Source organism: Dicentrarchus labrax, unplaced genomic scaffold, assembly GCF_905237075.1.
Source record: "Dicentrarchus labrax unplaced genomic scaffold, dlabrax2021, whole genome shotgun sequence".
Classification (NCBI taxonomy): domain Eukaryota; kingdom Metazoa; phylum Chordata; class Actinopteri; family Moronidae; genus Dicentrarchus; species Dicentrarchus labrax.
Window position 1 is genome coordinate 25,610,106 of NW_026136706.1, and position 25,527 is coordinate 25,635,632.

The window sequence follows — 25,527 nt, forward strand, 5'->3', positions numbered from 1 at the left end:
CATGCGGACATCCAAACTTCCTGGACGACTGCTGTCACACCAGGTCTGTCCAGAACCAGACGAAACAACATGAAGATGGCTTATTCACTTTTTGGTATTTGTGGAAATGTTCAAACCAGGACACGGGGGGACAAAAACCAGTGTGACAATGTCTAATGTTGATGAAGCAAATCTTTCTGAGCCTGAAGTGGAGTTTGAATCACATGTGGGTTACAACCTACAGTAGATTTAAAATGTCATTCAAAAACACTGCATTTGATCGATTCAAAGTTGAGCATAAAGGTTTGTATTGTCAGAAGAGCAACTAATCTGTAAGAGGAAGCAGTCTCTATAAACTAGTGTGTCTACAGCCGGCTGGAGTTTGGGCTGAGCTGGGAATCCTCAGCTGCTCGGCTACGAAGGCCTCCCTCCTTCTCACCTCTCAGTGGTCTGAACCTGCAGAAGGCCGCTGCCCTGTAGCTGAGCAGGCCAATATGACTGAGCAGGAGGAGACTGTTTTTTCTCTTGTACAGTGTTTTTATTTATTATTTCCTACTCTTACTGTTTTTATACAGTTTTTTCTCTGTCCACTTTGCTGCTGTAACATTGGAATTTCCCCATTGTGGGACAAATAAAGGAATAAAGGAAAAGGAAAGGAATGTCAAACATTACATTAATTATCTGTGTATTGATGCCTATCAACTAGTACATGCAATGGCAGGTCTGTTATAACAGAAGTTTATATTATGTGTTGGCCCTTTCTAAAATACTGCTAGAAATGCTTCAAACATCTGAAAGAAAATACATACGAAGCATAGTGTGTGCAGTAGATTGGGGAAAATAATGAGAAGTGCTATACTACCCTTCCTATTTTGAAACATCCACCAAGTTCCTTGATCTAAATCTTGTCAAAACATGACACAATGATGTTAACTTTGTATGTTTAAAATTAACAGACAACTGAGTATGTCATCTGTTACTTTACTTTGGTGATCAGTGGTTTGTGTAAGGAATGTGTGCTTTAAAAGAAATGATAAAGAGTTATTAAACCTATCTGCAATCATAAAATTAAATAGTCCATTTAATCTTCCTGAAAATAAAATATATGACTATTTCAGCACTGTTGGGCGGCAGTAGCTCAGTCTGTAGGGACTTGGCTTGGGTACCAGAGGGTTGCCGGTTCACGTCCCACAGACCACAAAATATGGAGTGTGGACTGGTAGCTGGAGAGGTGCCAGTTTCACCTCCTGTGCACTGCCGAGGTGCCCTTGAGCAAGGCAACCTAGCCCCAAAAAAAACCTGCTCATGGGGTGCTGTTAATGTTGCAGTCCCATCACTCCACCATCTCTCTCCCCTTTGCATGTCCACAAGTGCATGAAGTGTGCATTTCAGCTTGTGTGTGTATAAAAAGAGTGAAAAGAACAATTTCCCCTAGGGGATCAATAAAGTATATCTTCTTCTTCTTCAAAAGTTGTAAATTGAGGACATAAGACGTATGTACAGTATCTAGGAAAAGGAAAATCTTTTCATTGTCATATTCACAGTATACATACACCATTTTACGTACATGAAATGAAACTTGGCCTCTGCATTTAACCCATCCTTCGTGGAAAAAAAATTGGTAGTTGATTGTTGTCACTTCCTTAGAATTACAGAGAAATTTGCAACCACGTCATTGTTCTGCTGTGCTGTAGCAGTGCTGCAGTGCTGACTCTCTATGAAATAGTTGGTGACTTTATGAGCAATGGAGGAGATCTATGTCAATGTTGAACATGACAAACCCGTCAACTCAAGACCCTCAGCAAATCAGACAGGTAAGACCATTCAGTCAGACTGAGAGGTTGTGCACAGATACATATTATCATCTGTCATTATTAATATTGTACACTTGACTGTATTCACTGGTCTTTCAGGTCCCATGAGCTCTGAGAGGAGATTTCATGGATCTGTTGTTCTCTGTTTGGGTCTGTTCACTGTTCTGCTGCTGGTTGGACTCATCACCCTCAGTGTCTTCTGTGAGTCTGGTTTTCATAAGTTAATGTCAGTTTGAATTGTAATTTTCAGGAACATTGTTCTGCTCTAAAGATACGGGTGTCCTGGCTTTTCTGTGATGTATTTTTTCTTGACTTTTGTCAATATTTTCCTTAACTCGTTGTCTTTAAAGTACTTGATCTGTTTTGAAAAGCACCACAGAATAAATTCAAACACTGACATCATGAAGTACTTGTAAATATATTTGGAAAGAAAAAGAATTTGGTAAAATGGTAAAAAGTATCAACACTGTCTGAGAAAAGATAAGGAGATATTATTATAAAGACACTACAGCACTGTTTGGATTTGCCATATCTTCAACGATTATAACTTCTGAACCTTATGTGGTACAACCACTAAATTGGTTGTGCGTGGCTGTTTCGTTGTACTGTCCCGTGTTTGGTGCCCCTAGCTTCTTCCTTTCATATTGCTGCAATAAACTCCCTTTCAAAAAATTTACCAAAAAGTGTCACAACAAAAACTGGTGTGTTCCTCCTCCCCGATGGACATTGGTTCTGAGCCAATACAACCTTCTGTTCCTGAGAGAATAATAAATAATCCTTTGAGGGGCGTCCAGATAGCTCAGTGGGTTGAGCTGGCAACCCATGTACTGAGGCTGAGTCCTTGCTGCAGCGACCTAGGGTTCGAATCCAACCTGCGGCCCTGTGTTGTCTGTCTTCAGCTGTCACTATAATAAAGGCAATAAAAGCCTAAAAAAATATACTTAAAAAAAAAAAAAATCCTTTGAGCTCATCCAGGGACACATCTCTTGGCAAAGCTAATATTAGCAAAGAATTACTGTACCCACATCTACATAACCCATATTTCTATTTCCCTAAAAAACAAGCTCAAGACCACATCTAAGCTTGCGTCAGTAGAAAAATGCAGGGTGTTACACAATTAAATGTAATGGTAAAGACCTGTACTTGTATAGCACCTTCTAGTCTTAACCACTCAAAGCGCTTTACACTACGTGCCACATTCACCCTTTCACACACATTCACACATCGATGCATGGGAGCAATTCGGGGTTCAGTATCTCGTTCAAGGATGCTTCAACATGTGGCGCTAGGAGCCGGGGACCGAACCAACAACCTTCTGATTAAGGGACGACCCGCTCTGCCTCTGCGCCACAGCCGCCTCTATTATATATATATTTAATTAAGTACATGAATGATGGCTATCTCAGAAAGCAGCACTATGCCGGACAACAGGTTTCTAAAAAGGGACCACTTTAAATAATGGCAACAGAGCTGCTAAATGCTGCCACAGCTTTAAAGAGTTGCTCCCACAAAGACAAAAGTAGGCACACCATCCAGAAACGGATGTGGCGACACATCCACATGTTGAATCATGATCTCACCTTCCCACACCATCCTGTCCTTAGTCTACAAGGCAGATGAGAAGGCCAGTACCTGCTGCTTCATAAAGGTGGTGGTCTTCCTGAACCAAATTGGCAGGTCCAAATAACCTGGATATTACTGATCTTGTTGACCCAACAGATGGGAGGGCAATAGGGCTGTCACAAGAACCTATACTTTGGTGCCAAGTGAATGCCAAAATTCAGAAACCTTTTTTCTACAGTACCATAGGTACCAAGGGTGCACTGGGCAGTACATACTCTACTTTTAGTCATAAACGCAATTAGGAAGAGGTGCAGCTGTATAGGTGATTTGAAAGATTCCTGTGGCTTCATTTTGTGATGTTTCTGTTGGTGACATGACAGCCCTTTTGTTAACGGTGGTCAATTTACAAACTGGTGCAAAGACTCCCAAAAATTAATGGAATTTGAAACATTGCAGTTACGTACATATTCAATTCAAAGAGGTAGCTGCTCTGAGTCTGAGTAGTTATAAAGCTTTAAAATTGGCACCAGCTGACCTAATCACAATTGCTGACATGCCTCAGGCCTAAGGAGCTGACAAAGGTCTGAGAACTCAGAAACTTTTGCACGTGCCACAATTATGTTTTAATTTTTAAAAGAGTGTTTGGTGAAAATATTCTGTTTAATGTTCTATACTGAAGGGGGGCTGTGTTCAAACTGGGATGGATGTTGGCAGAGTCTTGCTGGGTGTCTTTAGGAAGGAATGCAAGCTGACATTCCTCTATCTGTAGGACTCCCCACATGTGTACATAGATGCCATTTAAGCATTCTGTGAGTGGTGCGATTGGGAAATGTGGGTTGTGACACCCTCAATTTTAAACTGACCTCCTCTCCAGGGCAGTGACTTACTTGTGGTACATGAGGGACCTCAAAGTGTCAGCTGGGATGCCGCTTTGTGCACGTCCTCAGGTTTGATGTAGAAATCCCTTTTTCTTTGACCCTCAGCCTGCTTTAATCTGGAGGCCCTACTCTACCTCCTGGAGGCACACGCTGTCATTGTCCCATTCAAGGACTCTGTATCTGGTGAGGGTCAACTCTCAACCCTCTGCAGCACGTACAGGTCCAGTGAAGGACATGCACAGTATGATGCCACACTGATCTGGTCCATTGATATTCTAGTCATACCAGAGTTTGACTTCAGCCTTTGAGTTGAGATATTTAACAGATTGCATAAGCAAAAAAAAAAAAACATATATGCATTTATTTCAGACCATGACTCATCTGCAGAACTCTCCACCATCAATGACAAGCTGTCCTCTGTGTCTGAAGAGAAAGACCTGCTGAATTCCAGCCTCACTGAAATGACTAAAGAGGTGGACAGGCTTCAGAGATTGTCCAAACAGAGTGAGTGTTTGCCTGTGTGGGTTCTACACAGCTGTCGATTATAGAAAAGCATGATTCAGAGAATATGATTATGACACTTATATCCTATTCTAAGTGGTGTAAACTATAGTTAAGGTTAGTTTGCCTCGTCCTAATAACTTTATTTTATAACTTTATTAAGTCTCTCAATATATTTAAACATACATTTATTCGGAATAAGACACCTTTTCCACTTTAAGATGCTATTAGTATCTAGTTACAAGACAACATTTTCAAATGTTTTAAATGTGGCCACACAATCTTTATACAGTGATTTCCAAGCTTTACTATTTTTGCTTCCCAGGATTCTTTTTTTATATTGCCTTCCTTTTTTTTCCGTCAAGGGGAAATTTGATTCACAGTAGACAAACACAACAAACAAGAGGGCATACAAGAAAACAGGGGACATTAATCAGTAACAGTAAATAACCAACATAAAGAAGATGTATCTGTTTGTTAAAAGTATAAAAACATTGGAATGATAGCTGTCAGTGCTGCTCAAGGTCCAGTAAATATCATTGACAGTATATAGTGGACAGAGCTTCTGGGTCTGTCAAGTGAAGCCAATGTGTAAGTGTCTTAAACCTGCATTCTATGTAATGGCCAGCAGGGGGAGCTCCATGGGCTGCAAAAAAGGCTGATAGTATGGTCTCAATCTCTAGTTTCAGTCTTCTTCCATACAGCATGATGTTCATTTAGTAAATGAGGTTGCCATTTAGAGTAAAATAGACGATAAATCATGGTATGCATTAGGGCGTGGCTACCTTGTGATTGACAGGTCATTCTCAGTGAGTCCGTCCAGCTCAACGCACCAAACTCAGATCAAACTGTCAAACTAGGCAGTGCTGATCAAACATGGAGCAAGATTTGTTTGAGCATATTTTAGTGTACTGTTTTTGTTATATTCTGGTAAGTCATCTGGCTGTTTTGTTTTGATTCATTGTCCACTGTATAATAAATGTCTATATACACAAACATTTTCATCCACAGAACCTGCATTTAATTTGAGTTTTCTTTGGTGCATTTTATAGAGAAAACTTGTCCTGCAGATTGGAGGATGTTCCGTTGTACCTGTTATTTCTTCTCCACGACATCTGCTTCTTGGGAAACAGGCAGACAAGACTGCAGAGACAGAGGAGGGGATCTTGTGATCATAGACAGTTCTGAAGAACAGGTAGTGTGGACTTTTTCCTTATAGATCCATAAAAAGCCATCTAAGACAATTTGCCTAAATGCTTTATGTACAAGCGTTTGACCAGCTTTCCACAAACCAGCGGCTTTAAAAAAAGTTAAATAAACAACTTATTAAAACGCAGACAAAACACAAGGACAATATTTAATGGATCAATGAAGTTCAACTCATGATGCTGTACCTTGTAAACAGTAAAAAGTAATTTAGATACACAGTGGGTTTTTATATCCTTTTACTTATTTACTAAAGATACACTGGTAGGATGGGACTTATGCTGCACCTGGCAGCACAGTGGATTTTAATTTCCAGTAGATTTTTTTTTTTTCATCTAAACTTCAAGCCTTCTTCAAGCAGCAGACCACCCGCAGTGGAAATAAGTGAATTACTAGTACTCTACTTAAGTACAATTGCAAGGTGCTTGACTCTATATGCACCATACAATATGTACTCCACTACATTCTAGATTTAAGGCTTTAGATAGTTTCTTTGCATAATCATATTAGTAATACAAAATTAAATCAACTAATCAACTATGATTTATTATTAGAAAATAAACAAGCCAGCAGTATATATAGTCATTAAAGGTTCAGTGTGTGTAGTGGCATCTAGTGGTATAATTACAGATCTAACTTCCTTGCTACACCCTCCCCTTCCAAGCATGAAGGAAACCCCCTGGTGGCCACGAAACGCATCAAAAACATGAATGTCCCTATCTAGAGCCAGTGTTTGGACTCAATGTAAGCTGACCGCTGCGTTTGTAGATATAAAAGCTTTATTCTAAGGGAACAACAACAGTTCTTACTTTTAGGTGATAATGAAAACATACCTATAAATCTCCCTCCTGAATGTTACACACTGGACCTTTAAAATTAGCCCCACCTTTACCAGCTGTGATATTGCTATTTTTATTAAAGTAAAACATAGTTTAGAGTAATTCTTCCACCACTGACTATGCTTTCTCCTCCTCACCATATGTTTTATTGGAATATATTTTATGTTTTTATGATCTGTAAACAGCGTTGGGTTGGTTAGAATGGGAGCAATGTAATCTCTAATTCTATGGATGAATCCATTGAATCTGAAAAGAGAGCAAATATCAGTTTGATATCACCCTTTAGTTTTAAAAATGGATGGAGTAATGATGGCACAATGGCAAATTAGATTATTTCCCCTCCTTTAGATTGAAGTTTGCCTCGTCTGCATATGTCTTTATGTTTTTCACCTGCTTATAAAAAACACCAAACTGATTCATGCCCTGCCATCTCTTATAATGAACTTACATCTGTATTTGAAGTTGTACAGATGATACAGATATGGACATAAAGTTCTAAATATGTATATTCTTAAAAATAATATCATATTATAATATATAGTAGTAGTATGTAATATTTATTTTATGCTAGTTCAAGTTTTAAGTGAATCTTATTGGATTGAGAATAATCAATGCAAATTTCATATATAATAAGGTTCAAACTAAAAGAAGGGATTTCTTTCCTTGAACAGGAATTCCTCACTAAAAACATCACGAAGGAAACCTGGATTGGTCTGACTGACAGAGACAATGAGGGCACCTGGAAATGGATTGATAAAACTCCACTGACTCTGGCGTAAGGCATACAGTAAATGTTCTACACCTTATTTGAATATAGGCACATATACAACATATACATTAGGACATTTATATGCGTATGACTGTCTAAATAACTGTTATCAGAATCATTTTGAACCTAATTTTCAACATTGCAGAGAAAACTTATTGGTTGACTTTAATGGGTGGGTTCTCTCTTTTTAAACTTACCAAAAAATGTAAGTGGGAAATGCTGTGAAAATTCACCAGCTTAATAACCTCCTAGGTACTGGGCGAGAGGTCAGCCTGACAACGGTGGTGGAGACCCACAGTGGGGTGAAGAGGACTGTGCACATTTCACAGTTAACGGAGAAACTGAAGCAAACTGGAATGATCGGCTGTGTGATGTGTCTTTCCAATGGATCTGTGAAAAAATGGCTTGAGTTTTGAAATTATACATTTATAAATACTTTTACAATGCTTTAATAGTGTTATTGTATGTGTTAGAGAGATAAACTACATGTAAAGGGTTAGTTCTTCAAACAGGGAAAATGAATGCAGGAAACTGGGATTTGTAGAATGTATTTGTGTACAGGTGTACAGCCTGTGCTGATGACTACAATGAAACAAAGTAAAATAATGTTCCCCAGCGTTGCGATTATATTACATTGAATATATAGTATATAGGTATTAATAAATAAAATTGACTCAATACTTTCCTTGACAGTTTGTTGTTTGATAGATGAAGACATTCACACTCACATTCGATGCTTTGGCCTTTCCACCTAACTAGTATCAACCCATTCTTAAATAAAATTAATTACTATGGCATTATATAGTCCAATCCAAAAACGTTATAACAAATAAAGATGTATGCATTATACTTATTGCTTTACATTTATATGATTTAGACTTCTGTACTGATAATTTAAGACAGCATTACAGTATTCTCAAGCTGTTATGGTTTTAAATGTAACCTTTATCAAAAAACTTTCAGCTTCTGTGATTTGGATATTGCCCAAGGCTGTATTGTGATTTTGATGACACTCCAATTAATTGTGCAGCAACAGTCAGTCAGCAAATGTCAGGCAGAAAAATTGAATGTACATTGACAGTTACCAAACCAAATTGAGCGTGCATGTTATGTTTTTTGCTGAATACTCGTCATATTCTCATTCATGACTGGGACTGATCAATACTGATTCACCCATTATCCAAAAGGGTTCCTGGGATGAAGTGAAATTGATTGATTTTGATATACTGAAACAATATCACACCAATTAACCAGAAGCCAGACATTTTAATGGTATTTTCTTTATTTACAGAACATTTGTACAAGATGATCTTGAGTTCAGTAAAGTAAAGTAAAAAGAAGTAAATGACAGTATTCTCGTCTGTTGGATCAGACCACACGGGCCAGCCTTCACTCCCCACATGCATCAATGAGCCTTGGTCTCCTGTTCACCGCTTTTCCTTCCTTGGAGCACTTTAGATAGGTACTGACCACTGCAGACCGGGAACACCCCACAAGAGCTGTAGTTTTGGAGATGCTCTGACCCAGTCGTCTAACCATCACAATTTGGCCCTTGTCAAATTCAGTCATATCCTCACGCTGCCCACCCGTATACCCTACTTACAGACCCCCAAACCCACTAAAACTAAATTTAAATTGTTTATTAATTGAGCGAGTACTTAGTTGAAACAAGTATCTGGTACAGATAACGTACTTTTTCCCAGTACGAGTATCATCAGAGTAAAATGTGTCAGTATCAGTACTTATAAATATAGCAAATCTTATATAAAAAATACTTTTCCTGTAAATGCATTTCTTACTCTTGTGATCAAAAACATTGTTCTGAAGCTCAATTCTGAGGTTGTGTAAGTAGTTTTCATGTAGCAACTTCTGATCAACACATATCAATTTCAATTACCTCTGGCTAACTACACCCACTTCATGTTTAAGCCACACCCACACCCTGCTTAAGTACCATTTTGTGAAATACAAACACTTTTTGTTCCAAAACTCCTAAATTTCAAAACACACATGGGTGTGGTCAACACATTTTTACAATTCAGGTGATCAGTGGCTGTAGCACAGTGCTGGCCACAACCAGGTACAGTGCATGAGAGAAGCTGAATGGTATTATTTCTGGGAGGAATCAGAATCAGGTTAAATAATGGCCAATTGTATTCACTTGAAAGCCCAGGTGACAGATACTGGGACTGAAGCAAACATAGTATGTTATTAAGACACTTGATATTGTGTAGACCATACACTGTTATATCAAGGCCTTTTGTCCTTATGGTCATGACGGATTATATAATGGTGTGTTTCCGTAACCAAAATTGTTATGAAAATAAATAAATAAATAAATACAAATGTATTGTGGTACAACTGGTATAACTGGTACAAGTTTAATAAAACCCCTTATAAACTGACATTTGCCAATTAATGAGGGAAAACTAATACTGTAACTATATTATTTTTAAGGATTGCTAATGAAAATTCTATTGATACATCCACTCATAGATATTACTTATTGATATATTAACGTTATAAGTTATTGATACTTTCATTGATTCCATTTAATTACTGTGCACAAACAGATCCTATTTATTTACTTTTTAAAAAAACTTAATATTGTTCCTCAGTCAGAAAAAGCAAGCCACTGTATAACTATGCCTGAATTGGAATAGAAAAGGTGCCAGTTGTCTGAACTAGCAACTGCAACACATGGCATTATTACAGGTAAACAGCCTAGTATTATAAGCAGATGACAGAAATAATATTTGTTTTGAAATGATCAAACACAGTGAATTACCTTACTCTACCCTGAAACCAAGTCCCCAATCAGAGCTTAAGTTTGGTGGTTATCCTTATATGCTACAGGTCTTTGTGTTGCCATAAAAATACCATTCACAAGATTTCTCAACAAAAGCAATATTCTTTTTAAAACAATTAGACAGATTTTATTTTCATTTTGATATGATATTATATATGATATATGATATGACATGCATACCTGGGTACATTTCCATAAACTTGGATACCGTTGGATCTTTTGGATCCAGGTAATTATTGTCCGGTGTCGGCAATCAAAAGCAAACAAAGAATGAAAGAATCAGGGTGTCTGATACAGACAAATGTATATGTGATTTTGCATTCTATAAACATACATTGATTTTCTTCATATTATATTTAATTTTCCTAATGTTAGGACATGTAAATTTGATGTATTGACAACAGCATGAAAAATTATTTTCCCTTAGTAGAGAAAGAATTGTTTAAGCCATCACAGTCTTTCTCTATAGTATGTTGGTATCAGATGAGCCGGGCTTAAATGTCTGAAGTGTAAAAATGTGTTTAATAGATCTTCTGAACCAGGGGTAGAAAAAGGCATAGATTATAGGGTTTAGACAGGAGTTTGAATACAACAGCCAAAGCTGAGCCACTACAGATGTCGCCTCCATCAGGTTGTTCTCAGCTGCAACAGTGAAACAGTAATATGGACATGAGCACAGAATAAACACAACTACAACAACACCGAGAGTCCTGGCTGCCTTCATCTCAGATTTCTTAGCAGTTACTGTCTTTGACCGCTGGAGTGTGACAGCTGCATTGTGGGAGCGCAGGGCACGAGCCTGAGACACAGCCACCACAAATATTCTCAGATATAGAACTATGATGACAACGATGGGGCCAACAAAGGTCACAGCATAGTCAAAAGCTCCTTCAACATAATTCATTATAATGAGACACTCTCCATAACAGGATCTATACCTGTCTGGTTGTTTCAATAAATCCCTCAGTATCCAGGTGCTGTGAACAGCTGAAAATATCCAACACATAGCAATGCAGAACTTAACTCTTTTCGGAGTGACTTTGGTGGAGTACAACATGGGGTCACAAATAGCCACATAGCGATCGACTGATATGAGCACCATGTTTCCTACTGAAACACTGACAATAAGGAAACCTAAAAAGTAATTAACAGCGCATACAAAGTCACCCAGCATCCAGCAGCCTTGGAAGAGGAGGATTTCAATTGGCATCTGCAGGAAACCCAGAAGGAAGTCGGCGACAGCCAGAGAGAGGATGAGGAGGTTGGTGGTGGTGTGGAGCTGCCTGAAATGGGAAAATATCAACACTGAACACATTGTTATATACAGTAGGTGTAAGAATCATTTTTGTAGTAGTTATAACATTAGTAGTATGAATTGGCCTGTAGCCATAAGCCTAACAGCACAACATTCTAGGAAAGGCACATGCAAAAAAACAGAATCTTTTTCTTTGTCAAAATCTGCTAATGTTTTCATCAGATACCTAAATGTGACAATATTCTGCCTAACTCAAAACTATGTAAGTGTAACCAAAAAACCAAACAATTTATAGGCCAAGCTGAAAAGTTTATCTCTGCCTGAAGTGGGAGATGGAGATGATGACCAGCAGGTTGAGAACCACAGTGAGCAGAGTAATGCAGGACAGCAGACTGTAAATGAGCGCATCTTCCAATTCAGGGCGTACTGTCTTCCTGCAGGAGTTGTTGAGTTGTGGAAAGCACAGCTCAGCTTCTTCTAGGGCCTTCATTTTCAGATAGAGAGGAGAATCTGCTGAGCTCTGTCAGCTTTGTGATCAAAGTTCTTTGTCAGACATCTGATTAATGTCTATCCGTCCTCCCTTCCCCTCCCATATGCAAATTATATTCATTCAGAAGGCCAAATATGTCATACTCTGGCTTCCATTACTCATGAACATAGTTGTTTCTGTAAAATAGAAATCCTTAAAAAGCAAACAAACAAACAAACAAACAAACAAAGTCACCACATGCTGCTTTGTGGGCCACTTGGTGCAGTTATGTGTAGGGATGGAAATTGAAAAGACTTTATTCATACCAATGCCATTATCGATTAGGGGCATTTCCAATCAAAAATCTGTCTTTCAGAGGCATTATTGGGTTCTGTTTTAAAGCTAGAGTGAAGATACAATCCATAGTTCATATGAAACTAGATGACGTAATGCATCCATTGCTACCAACCATATCACGCTAACTTGTCAGCTAAATAACACTCCAAAATTAGGCAAAATTTTGGCGCTGAAAAAACTGGCATGGTCTCTTGACCTGTGACGTCAAGATATCTGAAGGAAAATGGATTCTGTGGCTACCCACAAGTTTACCTTTGGAGACATGCCCACTTTGTACTAATCCCCTGCAGTTGCCTTATGCCTTGTTTATTTACCCCTGGTTAACTACTGACACTGTTCCCAGATTGTAAAATATGAGTAAATCAACTTGGGCTGCACAATATGTTTACAAAAAGCCCATCTAATTGCAATTCTTTTTTGACAGTTATTACATTTACTATATGATTCACAACATGGGAATCTCTGCAGCACTACAATACTTCATTATAATGCTGTTTGTCACAAATTTATCAAACAAAATCAGCTTCTGTGATTTGGATATTGCACTTTGCCATATTGTGATTTTGATTTTCAATTAATTGTTCAGCCCTTGAATCAACAGAGAAATGTCAGGCAGAAATATTGGATGTACATTGACACCTACCAAACCAAACTGAAAGTGCTGGTTAATGTTGAATACTCGTGATATTAGTTAATTTTAATATATTGAAACAATTTTACATTAATTAACAAGAAACCAGACCTTTTCATGCCATTTTCTTTATTTATAGAACATTTGTACGAAATTAACTTTTATTTAATTTATACATTTTATAACAATTCCAATTTGGGCAGGCGGTCAGGACCAATGAGAGTGGTAAGAAGAAAGGAGGGGGCTGGTGGTGTTTGTCAATGATAGATGGTGTAATTCTGGGCACATCACTATTTAAGAACAACTCTGCACAAAGGACATGGAGCTGTTAGCCATCAGCATGAGGCCTTTCTACCTACCAAAGGAATTTTCGCATGCCATCGTGATGGCTGTGTATATCCCCCCATCTGCAAATGCTCATATGGTCTGTGACTGTTGTGTTTATTGTAAAACTAGTTCAGGGCTGATGAGATGGTGATGTGAAGCTCTGGCTCTGGTAGTGAAAAAATAATGGCTGGGATCTGGGTAGTGTGCCTGAGCAGAAGGAGCAGGCAGGCTGGCTCGCTGAAGTGCAGGTCAGAGGACTGACGGATACAGGTTTGAGTTGCGATACATGAAACATGGGATGTATTCTCATTGACCCGGGAAGCTTGAGTTTGATAGCTAAGGGGTAATTAATGATTTCATTTTTAAAGGGACCAATGTAGTCCAGTCCAGTGATGATTAGTGATTTGTCAGTTGCGGTCTGTGGAGTGAAGCAGGGCAGAACAGGCATCTCTCCAGATCTTCTGACAGCGACGAAGGTAAGCCTGGACAGAAGAAACTGCAATCTTCTCCTCCTGAACAGAGAGCAGAGGGGGCTGATAGCCCAATGAACACTGAAAAGGGGACATACCAGTGGCTGCGCTGATGAGAGTTGTGGGAATATTCCACCTAGGCAAGTTGTGTGCTCCAAGAAGATGGGTTGTTAACAGTGATGCAATGGAGGGTAGCTTCCAGGTCCTGATTAACTAGTTTTGCTGTGCATTGGTCTGGAGATGAAAACCAGAGAAGACACTCAGCAAGGATTCTCAAACTTGAGGGAACACATGATGAACTAGGAGGTCTGCAGTCTCACAAGCTGTTTTTTCGCTAGCATACACAGTGCAGGCAGATATGTACAGTATGCTCTGGTTTCAGCTTCAACGGTAGGCCACCAGAAATACTGAGTGGTACAGCAACCCGACTGTAGTCTCTGATGAAACGGTGGTAAAAGTTTGCCAATTAACCAGAAAGCAGACATTTTAATGGTATTAACTTTATTTACAGAACATTTGTACAAGATGAACTTGAGTTCAGTAAAGTAAAGTAAAGTAAAAAGAAGTAAATGACAGTATTCTCGTCTGTTGGATCAGACCACACGGGCCAGCCTTCACTACCCACATGCATCAATGAGCCTTGGTCTCCTGTTCACCGCTTTTCCTTCCTTGGAGCACTTTAGATAGGTACTGACCACTGCGGTCTTCATGAGCTTCTTCTATAATAAAATTATTACTATTAGAGAAAAAATTAATCACCAACTGCCATCAACAGTTACCAGTGGCTCTCCAAGTTCAGGGACTTCTGTCAATGTAAACTTAGATATATATTTAGACTGTTTTTCTGCTATCGATCTTCATCAGTTAACTTCAATCATTTCTTCATCGAAGCCATCAACCTGTCTATTAGACCCGATCCCAACTAGGCTGCTTAAAGAAGTTGTTCCCTTAATTGGCACTTCTTTACTGGATATGATTAATCTTTCTTTATTATCAGGATATGTACCACAGTCCTTTAAAGTAGCTGTAATTAAACCCCTTCTTAAAAAGTCCACTCTTGACCCAGGGGTTTTAGCCAACTATAGACCGATTTCTAACCTCCCCTTCCTCTCTAAGATTCTGGAGAAAGTAGTCGCCAAAGAGTTGTGTAAATTTCTACATAACAATAGTTTATTTGAGGATTTTCAGTCAGGATTTAGAGTTCATCATAGCACAGAGACAGCTCTGGTTAAAGTTAATAATGACCTTCTGACTGCTTCTGACAATGGACTTGTCTCTGTACTTGTATTATTAGATCTTAGTGCTGCATTTGACACCATTGACCATAATATTCTTTTAGAGAGACTTGAGCATCAAATTGGCATTAAAGGAACCACACTAAGCTGGTTTAAGTCATATTTATCAGATCGCTCGCAGTTTGTACATGTTAACGATGAATCTTCAATAAATACTACAGTTAGTCATGGAGTTCCACAAGGTTCTGTACTTGGACCAATACTATTTACTTTATATATGCTCCCTTTAGGCAACATTATTAGGAATCACTCCATTAACTTTCACTGTAATGCAGATGATACGCAGTTATATTTATCAATCAAACCCAATGAAATTAATCAATTATCTAAATTAAAAACATGTCTCACGGACATAAAATCCTGGATGACCTGCAATTTTCTGATGTTAAACTCAGAAAAAAACGAAATTCTTGTTCTTGGCCCCAAAAACCTTAGAGACTCACTGTCTAAAGATATAGTTACTCTAGATGGCATTAACTTGGCCTCTAGCACCACTGTCAGGAATCTTGGAGTTATCTTTGATCAGGATTTGTCATTTAACTCCCACATAAAGCAGACCTCTAGGACCGCCTTCTTTCATTTATGTAATATTAGAAAAATTAGACACATCCTATCACAGACAGATGCAGAAAAACTAATCCATGCATTTGTTACTTCAAGGCTGGATTACTGCAACTCTTTATTATCAGGTTGCCCCAATAAGTCCATTAAAACGCTCCAATTAATTCAGAACGCTGCAGCACGAGTACTGACAGGAACTAGAAAAAGAGATCACATCTCTCCTGTACTAGCTTCTCTGCATTGGCTCCCTGTAAAATGTAGAATTGAATTTAAAATCCTCCTCCTCACCTATAAAGCTCTTCATGGTCAGGCCCCTTCATATCTTAAAGAGCTCATAGTACCCTATTACCCCTCTAGAACAATACGTTCTCTGAATGCTGGGCTACTTGTGGTTCCTATAGTCTCTAAAAGTAGAACAGGAGCCAGAGCCTTCAGTTACCAAGCTCCTCTCCTGTGGAACCAGCTTCCAGTTGTGGTTCGGGAGGCAGACACCCTCACCACATTCAAGAGTAGGCTTAAGACATTCCTCTTTGATAAAGCTTATAGTTAGGGTTGGATCAGGTGAGTCCTGAACCATCCCTTAGTTATGCTGCTATAGGCCTAGACTATCGGGGGATTTCCCATGGTGCACTGAGCTCCTCCCTTCCTCTCTCTTTCTGCACTTATTCATGTCCCATTAATGCATGTTACTAACTTCACTTCTTCCCCGGAGTTCTTGTGCTTTCTCGTCTCGCAGGTTCTCATGGATCCTGGTGGAGCCTCCTGCCATGGTCCTGCTTGACTGGCATTGCCAATACTGTTGTTGCTGTGCACCTGTCTGTCTGTCTGTCTGTCTGTCTGTCTGTCTGTCTGTCTGTCTGTCTGTCTGTCTCTCGCTCTCTCTCTCTCTGCCTCTCTCTCTCTCTCTCTCTCTCTCTCTCTCACCCCAACTGGTCGAGACAGACGACCAACCACCTAGAGCCGGAGGATCTGTCCTAGGTTTCTGCCTTTTAACAGGCAGTTTTTCCTTGCCCTTGTCGCCAAGTGCTTGCTCATGGTGGTACTGTTGGGTCTCTGTAATTAATGTTGAAGAGTTCGGTCTAGACCTGCTCTATTTGAAAAGTGTCCTGAGATAACTTCTGTTATGAATTGGCGCTATACAAATAAAATTGAATTGAATTGAATTGAATTGCAGACCGGGAACACCCCACAAGAGCTGTAGTTTTGGAGATGTTCTGACCCAGTCGTCTAACCATCACAATTTGGCCCTTGTCAAATTCACTCATATCCTCAAGCTGCCCACTCGTATACCCTACTTACAGACCCCCAAACCCACTAAAACTAAATTTAAATTGTTTATTAATTGAGCCAGTACTTAGTTGAAACAAGTATCTGGTACAGATAACGTACTTTTTTCCCAGTACGAGTATCATCAGAGTAAAATGTGTCAGTATCAGTACTTAAAAATATAGCAAATCTTATATAAAAAATACTTTTCCTGTAAATGCATTTCTTATTCTAGTGATCAAAAACATTGTTCTGAAGCTCAATTCTGAGGTTGTGTAAGTAGTTTTCATGTAGCAACTTCTGATCAACACATATCAATTTCAATTACCTCTGGCTAACCACACCCACTTCATGTTTAAGCCACACCCACACCCTGCTTAAGTACCATTTTGTAAAATACAAATACTTTAGTTGTTCCAAAACTCCTAAATTTCAAAACACACATGGGTGTGGTCAAAACATTTTTACAATTCAGGTGATCAGTGGCTGTAGCACAGTGCTGGCCACAACCAGGTACAGTGCATGAGAGAAGCTGAATGGTATTATTTCTGGGAGGAATCAGAATCAGGTTAAATAATGGCCAATTTTATTCACTTGAAAGCCCAGGTGACAGATACTGAGACTGAAGCAAACATAATATGTTATTAAGACACTTGATATTGTGTAGACCATACACTGTTATATCAAGGCCTTTTGTCCTTATGGTCATGACGGATTATATAATGGTGTGTTTCCGTAACCAAAATTGTTATGAAAATAAATAAATAAATAAATAAATACAAATGTATTGTGGTACAACTGGTATAACTGGTACAAGTTTAATAAAACCCCTTATAAACTGACATTTGCCAATTAATGAGGGAAAACTAATACTGTAACTATATTATTTTTAAGGATTGCTAATGAAAATTCTATTGATACATCCACTCATAGATATTTAGTTATTGATATATTAACGTTATATGTTATTGACACTTTCATTGATTCCATTTAATTACTGTGCACAAACAGATCCTATTTATTTACTTTTTAAAAAAAAATTTAATATTGTTCCTCAGTCAGAAAAAGCAAGCCACTGTATAACTATGCCTGAATTGGAATAGAAAAGGTGCCAGTTGTCTGAACTAGGAACTGCAACACATGGCATTATTACAGGTTAACAGCCTAGTATTATAAGCAGATGACAGAAATAATATTTGTTTTGAAATGATCAAACACAGTGAATTACCTTACTCTACCCTGAAACCAAGTCCCCAATCAGAGCTTAAGTTTGGTGGTTATCCTTATAGGCTACAGGTCTTTGTGTTGCCATAAAAATAACATTCACAAGATTTCTCAACAAAAGCAATATTCTTTTTAAAATAATGTTCTATTGTCATTCTAATGGGATAACTGAAGCAGAGAATACACATAATAAACAAAGAAATGCACTTACAACCAAGGTGGTGATACTTTTGTATACGAACAGATACTTTCTGCATCCAGAAGATAACAGACTGTATCTTAGACAGATTTTATTTTCATTTTGATATGATATTATATATGATATATGATATGACATGCAGACCTGGGTACATTTCCATAAACTTGGATACCGTTGGATCTTTTGGATCCAGGTAATTATTGTCCGGTGTCGGCAATCAAAAGCAAACAAAGAATGAAAGAATCAGGGTGTCTGATACAGACAAATGTATATGTGATTTTGCATTCTATAAACATACATTGACTTTCTTCATATTATATTTAATTTTCCTAATGTTAGGACATGTAAATTTGATGTATTGACAACAGCATGAAAAATTATTTTCCCTTAGTAGAGAAAGAATTGTTTAAGCCATCACAGTCTTTCTCTATAGTATGTTGGTATCAGATGAGCCGGGCTTAAATGTCTGAAGTGTAAAAATGTGTTTAATAGATCTTCTGAACCAGGGGTAGAAAAAGGCATAGATTATAGGGTTTAGACAGGAGTTTGAATACAACAGCCAAAGCTGAGCCACTACAGATGTCGCCTCCACCAGGTTGTTCTCAGCTGCAACAGTGAAACAGTAGTATGGACATGAGCACAGAATAAACACAACTACAACAACACCGAGAGTCCTGGCTGCCTTCATCTCAGATTTCTTAGCAGTTACTGTCTTTGACCGCTGGAGTGTGACAGCTGCATTGTGGGAGCGCAGGGCACGAGCCTGAGACACAGCCACCACAAATATTCTCAGATATAGAACTATGATGACAACGATGGGGCCAACAAAGGTCACAGCAAAGTCAAAAGCTCCTTCAACATAATTCATTATAATGAGACACTCTCCATAACAGGATCTATACCTGTCTGGTTGTTTCAATAAATCCCTCAGTATCCAGGTGCTGTGAACAGCTGAAAATATCCAACACAGAGCAATGCAGAACTTAACTCTTTTCGGAGTGACTTTGGTGGAGTACAACATGGGGTCACAAATAGCCACATAGCGGTCGACTGATATAAGCACCATGTTTCCTACTGAAACACTGACAATAAGGAAACTTAAAAAGTAATGAACAGCGCATACAAAGTCACCCAGCATCCAGCAGCCTTGGAAGGAGAGGATTGCAATTGGCATCTGCAGCAAACCCAGAAGGAAGTCTGCAACAGCCAGAGAGAGGATGAGGAGGTTGGTGGTGGTGTGGAGCTGCCTGAAATGGGAAAATATCAACACTGAACACATTGTCATATACAGTGCGTGTAAGAATCATTTTTGTAGTAGTTATAACATTAGTAGTATGAATTGGCCTGTAGCCATAAGCCTAACAGCACAACATTCTAGTAAAGGCACATGGAAAAAAACAGAATCTTTTGTTTTGTCAAAATCTGCTAATGTTTTCATCAGATACCTAAATGTGACAATATTCTGCCTAACTCAAAACTATGTAAGTGTAACCAAAAAACCAAACAATTTATAGGCCAAGCTGAAAAGTTTATCTCTGCCTGAAGTGGGAGACGGAGATGATGACCAGCAGGTTGAGAACCACAGTGAGCAGAGTAATGCAGGACAGCAGACTGTAAATGAGCGCAACTTCCAATTCAGGGTGTATTGTCTTCCTGCAGGAGTTGTTGACTTGTGGAAAGCACAGCTCAGCTTCTTCCAGGGCCTTCATTTTCAGATAGAGAGGAGAATCTGTTGAGCTCTGTCAGCTTTGTGATCAAAGTTCTTTGTCAGACATCTGATTAATGTCTATCCGTCCTCCCTTCCCCTCCCATATGCAAATTATATTCATTCAGAAGGCCAAATATGTCATAGTCTGGCTTCCATTACTCATGAACGTAGTTGTTTCTGTAAAATAGAAATCCTTAAAAAGCAAGCAAGCAAACAAACAAACAAAGTCACCACATGCTGCTTTGTGGGCCACTTGGTGCAGTTATGTGTAGGGATGGAAACTGAAAAGACTATTCATACCAATGCCATTATCGATTAGGGGCATTTCCAATCAATAATCTGTCTTTCAGAGGCATTATTGAGTTCTGTTTTAAAGCTAGAGTGAAGATCCATAGTTCATATGAAACTAGATGACGTAATGCATCCATTGCTACCAACCATATGATGCTAACTTGTCAGCTAAATAACACTCCAAAATTAGGCAAAATTTTGGCGCTGAAAAAACTGGCATGGTCTCTTGACCTGTGACGTCAAGATATCTGAAGGAAAATGGATTCTGTGGCTACCCACAAGTTTACCTTTGGAGGCATGCCCACTTTGTACTAATCCCCTGCAGTTGCCTTATGCCTTGTTTATTTACCCCTGGTTAACTACTGACATTGTTCCCAGATTGTAAAATATGAGTAAATCAACTTGGACTGCACAATATGTTAACAAAAAGCCCATCTAATTGCAATTCTTTTTTGACTATATGATTCACAACATGGGAATCTCTGCAGCACTACAATACTTCATTATAATGCTGTTTGTCACAAATTTATCAAACAAAATCAGCTTCTGTGATTTGGATATTGCACTTTGCCATATTGTGATTTTGATTTTCAATTAATTGTTCAGCCCTTGAATCAACAGAGAAATGTCAGGCAGAAATATTGGATGTACATTGACACCTACCAAACCAAACTGAAAGTGCTGGTTAATGTTGAATACTGGTGATATTAGTTAATTTTAATATATTGAAACAATTTTACATTAATTAACAAGAAACCTGTTCATGCCATTTTCTTTATTTATAGAACATTTGTACAAAATCAGCTTTTGTTTTTATTTAATTTATACAATTTATAACAATTCCAATTGGTGCGGGCGGTCAGGACCAATGAGAGTGGTAAGAAGAAAGGAGGGGGCTGGTGGTGTTTGTCAATGATAGATGGTGTAATTCTGGGCACATCACTATTTAAGAACAACTCTGCACAAAGGACATGGAGCTGTTAGCCATCAGCGTCAGGCCTTTCTACCTACCAAAGGAATTTTCGCATGCCATCGTGATGGCTGTGTATATCCCCCCATCTGCAAATGCTCATATGGTCTGTGACTGTTGTGTTTATTGTAAAACTAGTTCAGGGCTGATGAGATGGTGATGTGAAGCTCTGGCTCTGATCTGGGTAGTGTGCCTGAGCAGAAGGAGCAGGCAGGCTGGCTCGCTGAAGTGCAGGTCAGAGGACTTTAAAGGGACCAATGTAGTCCAGTCCAGTAATGATTAGTGATTTGTCAGTTGCGGTCTGAGGAGTGAAGCAGGGCAGAATGGGCATCTCTCTAGATTTTACGAAGGTAAGCCTGGACAGAAGAAACTACAATCTTCTCCTCCTGAACAGAGAGCAGAGGGGGCTGATAGCCCAATGAACACTGAAAAGGGGACATACCAGTGGCTGCGCTGATGAGAGTTGTGGGAATATTCCACCTAGGCAAGTTGTGTGCTCCAAGAAGATGGGTTGTTAACAGTGATGCAACGGAGGGTAGCTTCCAGGTCCTGATTAACTAGTTTTGCTGTGCATTGGTCTGGAGATGAAAACCAGAGAAGACACTCAGCAAGGATTCTCAAACTTGAGGGAACACATGATGAACTAGGAGGTCTGCAGTCTCACAAGCTGTTTTTTCGCAAGCATACACAGTGCAGGCAGAGATGTACTGTATGCTCTGGTGTCAGCTTCAATGGTAGGCCACCAGAAATACTGAGTGGTACAGCAACCCGACTGTAGTCTCTGATGAAACGGTGGTAAAAGTTTGCGAAACCAAGAAACCGTTGTAGCTGTTTCAGGTTAGTAGGTCTAGGCCACTCTGCTACTCTCTTGACCTTCTCATGATCTCTCCTCACCTACCCACTCTCAACAATGAAGCCCAGAAAACTCACTGAGCTGGTGTGGAACTCACACTTCTCCACCTTAATAAACAACTTGCTCTCCAGGAGCCTTTGCAGCACTTGTCAGACAGAAGATGAGAATGTTTTTTAGGTAGACCAACACAAAACGGTTAAGAAAGTCACTAAGCACATAATTCACTAATGCCTGAAACACTGCAGAGCCATTGGTTAGGCTGAAAGGCATAACTAAATATTCAAAATGGCCCAGCAAAGGAATGCTGTCTTCCATTAATCCCCCTCCCGAATCCTAACCAAATGGTATGCATTCCTCAGGTCCAACTTGGAGAAGACAGTGGCACCGTTAAGATGTTCAAAAGCTGAGTTTATAAGTGGCAGAGGATAGAGTTATGTCTTTCAGGCCCCGGTAATCAACACATGGATAAAGGGTTTTGTCTTTCTTGGAGACAAAGAAGAACCCAGCACCAACAGGAGAGGAATAGGGCCGGATAATACCTGCAGCAACCGAGTTGTTGATGTTCTTTTCCGTCGCCTCCCTTACAGGCTGAGATAGGTTGTATAACTGGCTAGTGGGTAGAGTGGATCCAGGAAGGAGGTCAATGGTGCAGTCATAGGGGTGATGTGGTGGCATGGATAGGGCCTTCTCCTTGTTGAAGACCTCCCCCAAGTCATGATAGTCAAGCAGGACAAATGACAAATCTGGCGGCTCAGAGACTGGTGGGGTGGCAGGTGCCTCTGGTAGAGGAAGTGCAGATTGCAAGCAAGAGTTATGGCAAGATGTATTCCCACTCACCACCTTACTAGTAGACCAGTCCAGATGAAGGTTGTTTTTGATTAACCAGGGCTGTCGAAGGAGCAGAGGTGCATTAAGTGATGTATGACGTGGAACTGAATTTGTTCTCGTTGGTTTTCAGAGAGAAACAGAAGCACCAGAGCAGTTTGGTTCCATCAAGAGCATTGGCCGTCAGGGGGGAACCGAGTGGAATCACCTAAATGCCTGCCTGGAGAGCAAAATCCTGGTCCATAAAGTTCTCATCTGCTCCAGAATTCACAAAAGCTGGCAGAGACAAAGATTATCCCTGTGCCTGTCACAGAAGCGATTATCTAGTCTTATGGCTACAAAGATTAGTGAGTCTGGGCTACTGGTCTCATGTCTGGCAGCTAACTAAACTTTTTTGCTAAAACCAAGGAGGCATATAATTCATCAGATGATCAGTTGACAACCTGGTGCACCACCTGCCACTAGCTCTTCTTCATGATTCTGATCAATTGTCAAGGGGCTTCTATGATGGAAAAGCCACTGAATGTCAGTGGCGACATTAAAGCCATGTTCCACCAGGTCAGGCTGCTGCCAGAGGACAGTCCCTTACTGTGATTTATATGGGGGAATATGAGGAGAGAAGACCCGCCAGACATCTATGAATGGCAAGTTTTACCATTTAGTACCACTTTCAGTGCATGCTGTGCAACCTTTGCTGCCTAAAAGCATGTGGGGGACAACCAAGCTGGGAACATGGACATACTGCAGTCGGTTGAGCAGTGCTTTTATGTGTGTATGTCTGCAGAGCCAGCAGTCAGTCAGTGCAACATCTCATTGACAAAATGCAGGACCTACTGGCTGCCGGTAGCTTTGAGATTCGACAGTGGACCAGTAATCACACTTTGGTTTCGTCTCAGTTTAAGGTTTTTGGAGGGACTAGGGTAGCAGAGGAACAGGAATTGTCTGTTCCATGCCCCTGGAGGTATGTGTATTCAATCCCACAGACAACATCATGATGGGGAAACACTTGGTAGGCCTGGTCAAGCCAAGCTGGTGGAATCAGGGGGCTCACTTCCTTTGCATCCCACCAGAGGAGTGGCCAGCAATCCCCAAACTCGATGTCAACAAAGACCTCACCAAGCGGAAGAAAAGCACCTGTGGAGTCACTATCCAACAGGCCAATCCCTGCTTGCCAGATGTCACACAGTTCAACTCCTGGAAAGCTCTGGTGGTGACTACCTTGCACACCCTCCAGGCTGTAGCAGCATCAGGTGGTAAGGCACCCAATGCAGGCCACAAAGAGGCTGAGGCTTTACACCTAAGAAACTGTCAGGAGGAATGTTTTCTCAAGGAGATGGAAGCCCTTGCAGCTGGGAAGCCAGTCACACCCAGCAGTCATCTTGCTAATCTTGCACTCAAGACATGGACTGATCCGGGTAGGAGCTAGGATCAGATGTATGGAAGGCCCAAGCCTGATTGACATATAGCTCTACGGCTCTATCAACCCCCCTTCTTTTCCACTGTTGTGGGCCGTTCATCGTCAAGTTGGCCCGTTGCACTGAAAAGCAATGGAGTGTCATTTTTAAACCATTTTTACACTTTCTTGCTGGCCTTACAAATGTTCATAGCCAGGCGAGGGGTGTCATGCTAAATTCTCTATGATCAGGGAAAAAACTTCTGTGGTGCAGAGAGAGAGCTAAGGGAGTCTGTGGAGGTGGGTGTGGTTTGTACTGTAGAGAGAGGCGTGGGGAAGGCTTGTGAGAGCAGCGCAGGTGAGTTGATTATCTCAGCTGGTACTCATGGAGTAATCACACTCACCTCTTTTAAGGCAGTAGTGTGCTGGACCTCGGGGCCGACACACATGCCAGTGGAGACACACAACTGGAGCAGACCTGAATGGACTTCTGGAAGCAGGCTAAATTGTGTGTTCATTGTGTGTGCGGCGGACAATAGAATAAAGCTGTCTTGGTCATTAATCCCCATTGTTGGTCTGTGTGCTGGGAGAACCCACGGTAGTAGCCAGTCTTGCTACAGAGTCCAATGCAGCAATGGAGCCACAGCTCTTCAGATCACCTTCATGCTCTATTGCCCCCAGTGCTCCCCATTAGAGTGCCGAATGAGAGCACTCAATTAGATCGTTCCAAGTGGTCATCAGAAGTCAGTCGGTGTCGGAAGATGTCTTGCTCACAGTTCTGGTGGCGGTTGAGGGCATCCATGCCAAGCCCCTGGGGTACATATTCTCCAACATTGCAGATCTGGATCCAGTGACACCCAATATGCTCCTCATGGGGCGGTGGAATGCCGCACTACCTCTAGTCACCTACTGTATGTACTGGAACCACTGACAAGACGTCGTTGGTGCCATAGCCAGACCATCACTGACTACTGCTGGTCTCACTTCACACGCCACTATCTCCCAGCCTTGCAAGGTCACTCCAAGTGGCGACAACAAGAGGATGACCTTACCTGTAGTCATGATAGTGGACCCC

At 40.2% G+C, this 25,527-nt stretch overlaps 2 protein-coding genes across 5 annotated transcripts; one reads left to right on the plus strand and one right to left on the minus strand.

Moving 5' to 3' along the window:
* The first annotated feature begins 1,668 nt into the window (after positions 1-1,668).
* Positions 1,669-8,234, plus strand: LOC127365364 (CD209 antigen-like protein E). The gene is made up of 6 exons (XM_051403397.1): positions 1,669-1,793; positions 1,893-1,994; positions 4,604-4,738; positions 5,788-5,930; positions 7,452-7,555; positions 7,802-8,234. Exons 1-6 carry the CDS (start codon positions 1,724-1,726, stop codon positions 7,956-7,958), a joined length of 711 nt encoding a protein of 236 aa, XP_051259357.1. The 5' UTR covers positions 1,669-1,723; the 3' UTR covers positions 7,959-8,234.
* Positions 8,235-8,813: 579 nt separating this feature from the next.
* LOC127365339 (trace amine-associated receptor 13c-like) lies at positions 8,814-20,216 on the minus strand. 4 transcript variants are annotated; one of them, XM_051403353.1, is made up of 3 exons: positions 19,952-20,215; positions 19,511-19,659; positions 8,814-11,492 (listed from the first exon to the last, which is right to left on the minus strand). In XM_051403353.1, exons 1-3 carry the CDS (start codon positions 20,119-20,121, stop codon positions 10,822-10,824), a joined length of 990 nt encoding a protein of 329 aa, XP_051259313.1. In that variant the 5' UTR covers positions 20,122-20,215; the 3' UTR covers positions 8,814-10,821. The 4 variants fall into 4 exon arrangements, with proteins under 4 accessions (XP_051259313.1, XP_051259314.1, XP_051259315.1 ...); XM_051403354.1 differs by lacking the exon at positions 19,511-19,659 and having other exon boundaries at positions 8,814-11,641; positions 19,952-20,216; XM_051403355.1 differs by lacking the exon at positions 19,511-19,659 and having other exon boundaries at positions 8,814-11,663; positions 19,683-20,042.
* Between the last annotated feature and the right edge of the window lie 5,311 nt (positions 20,217-25,527).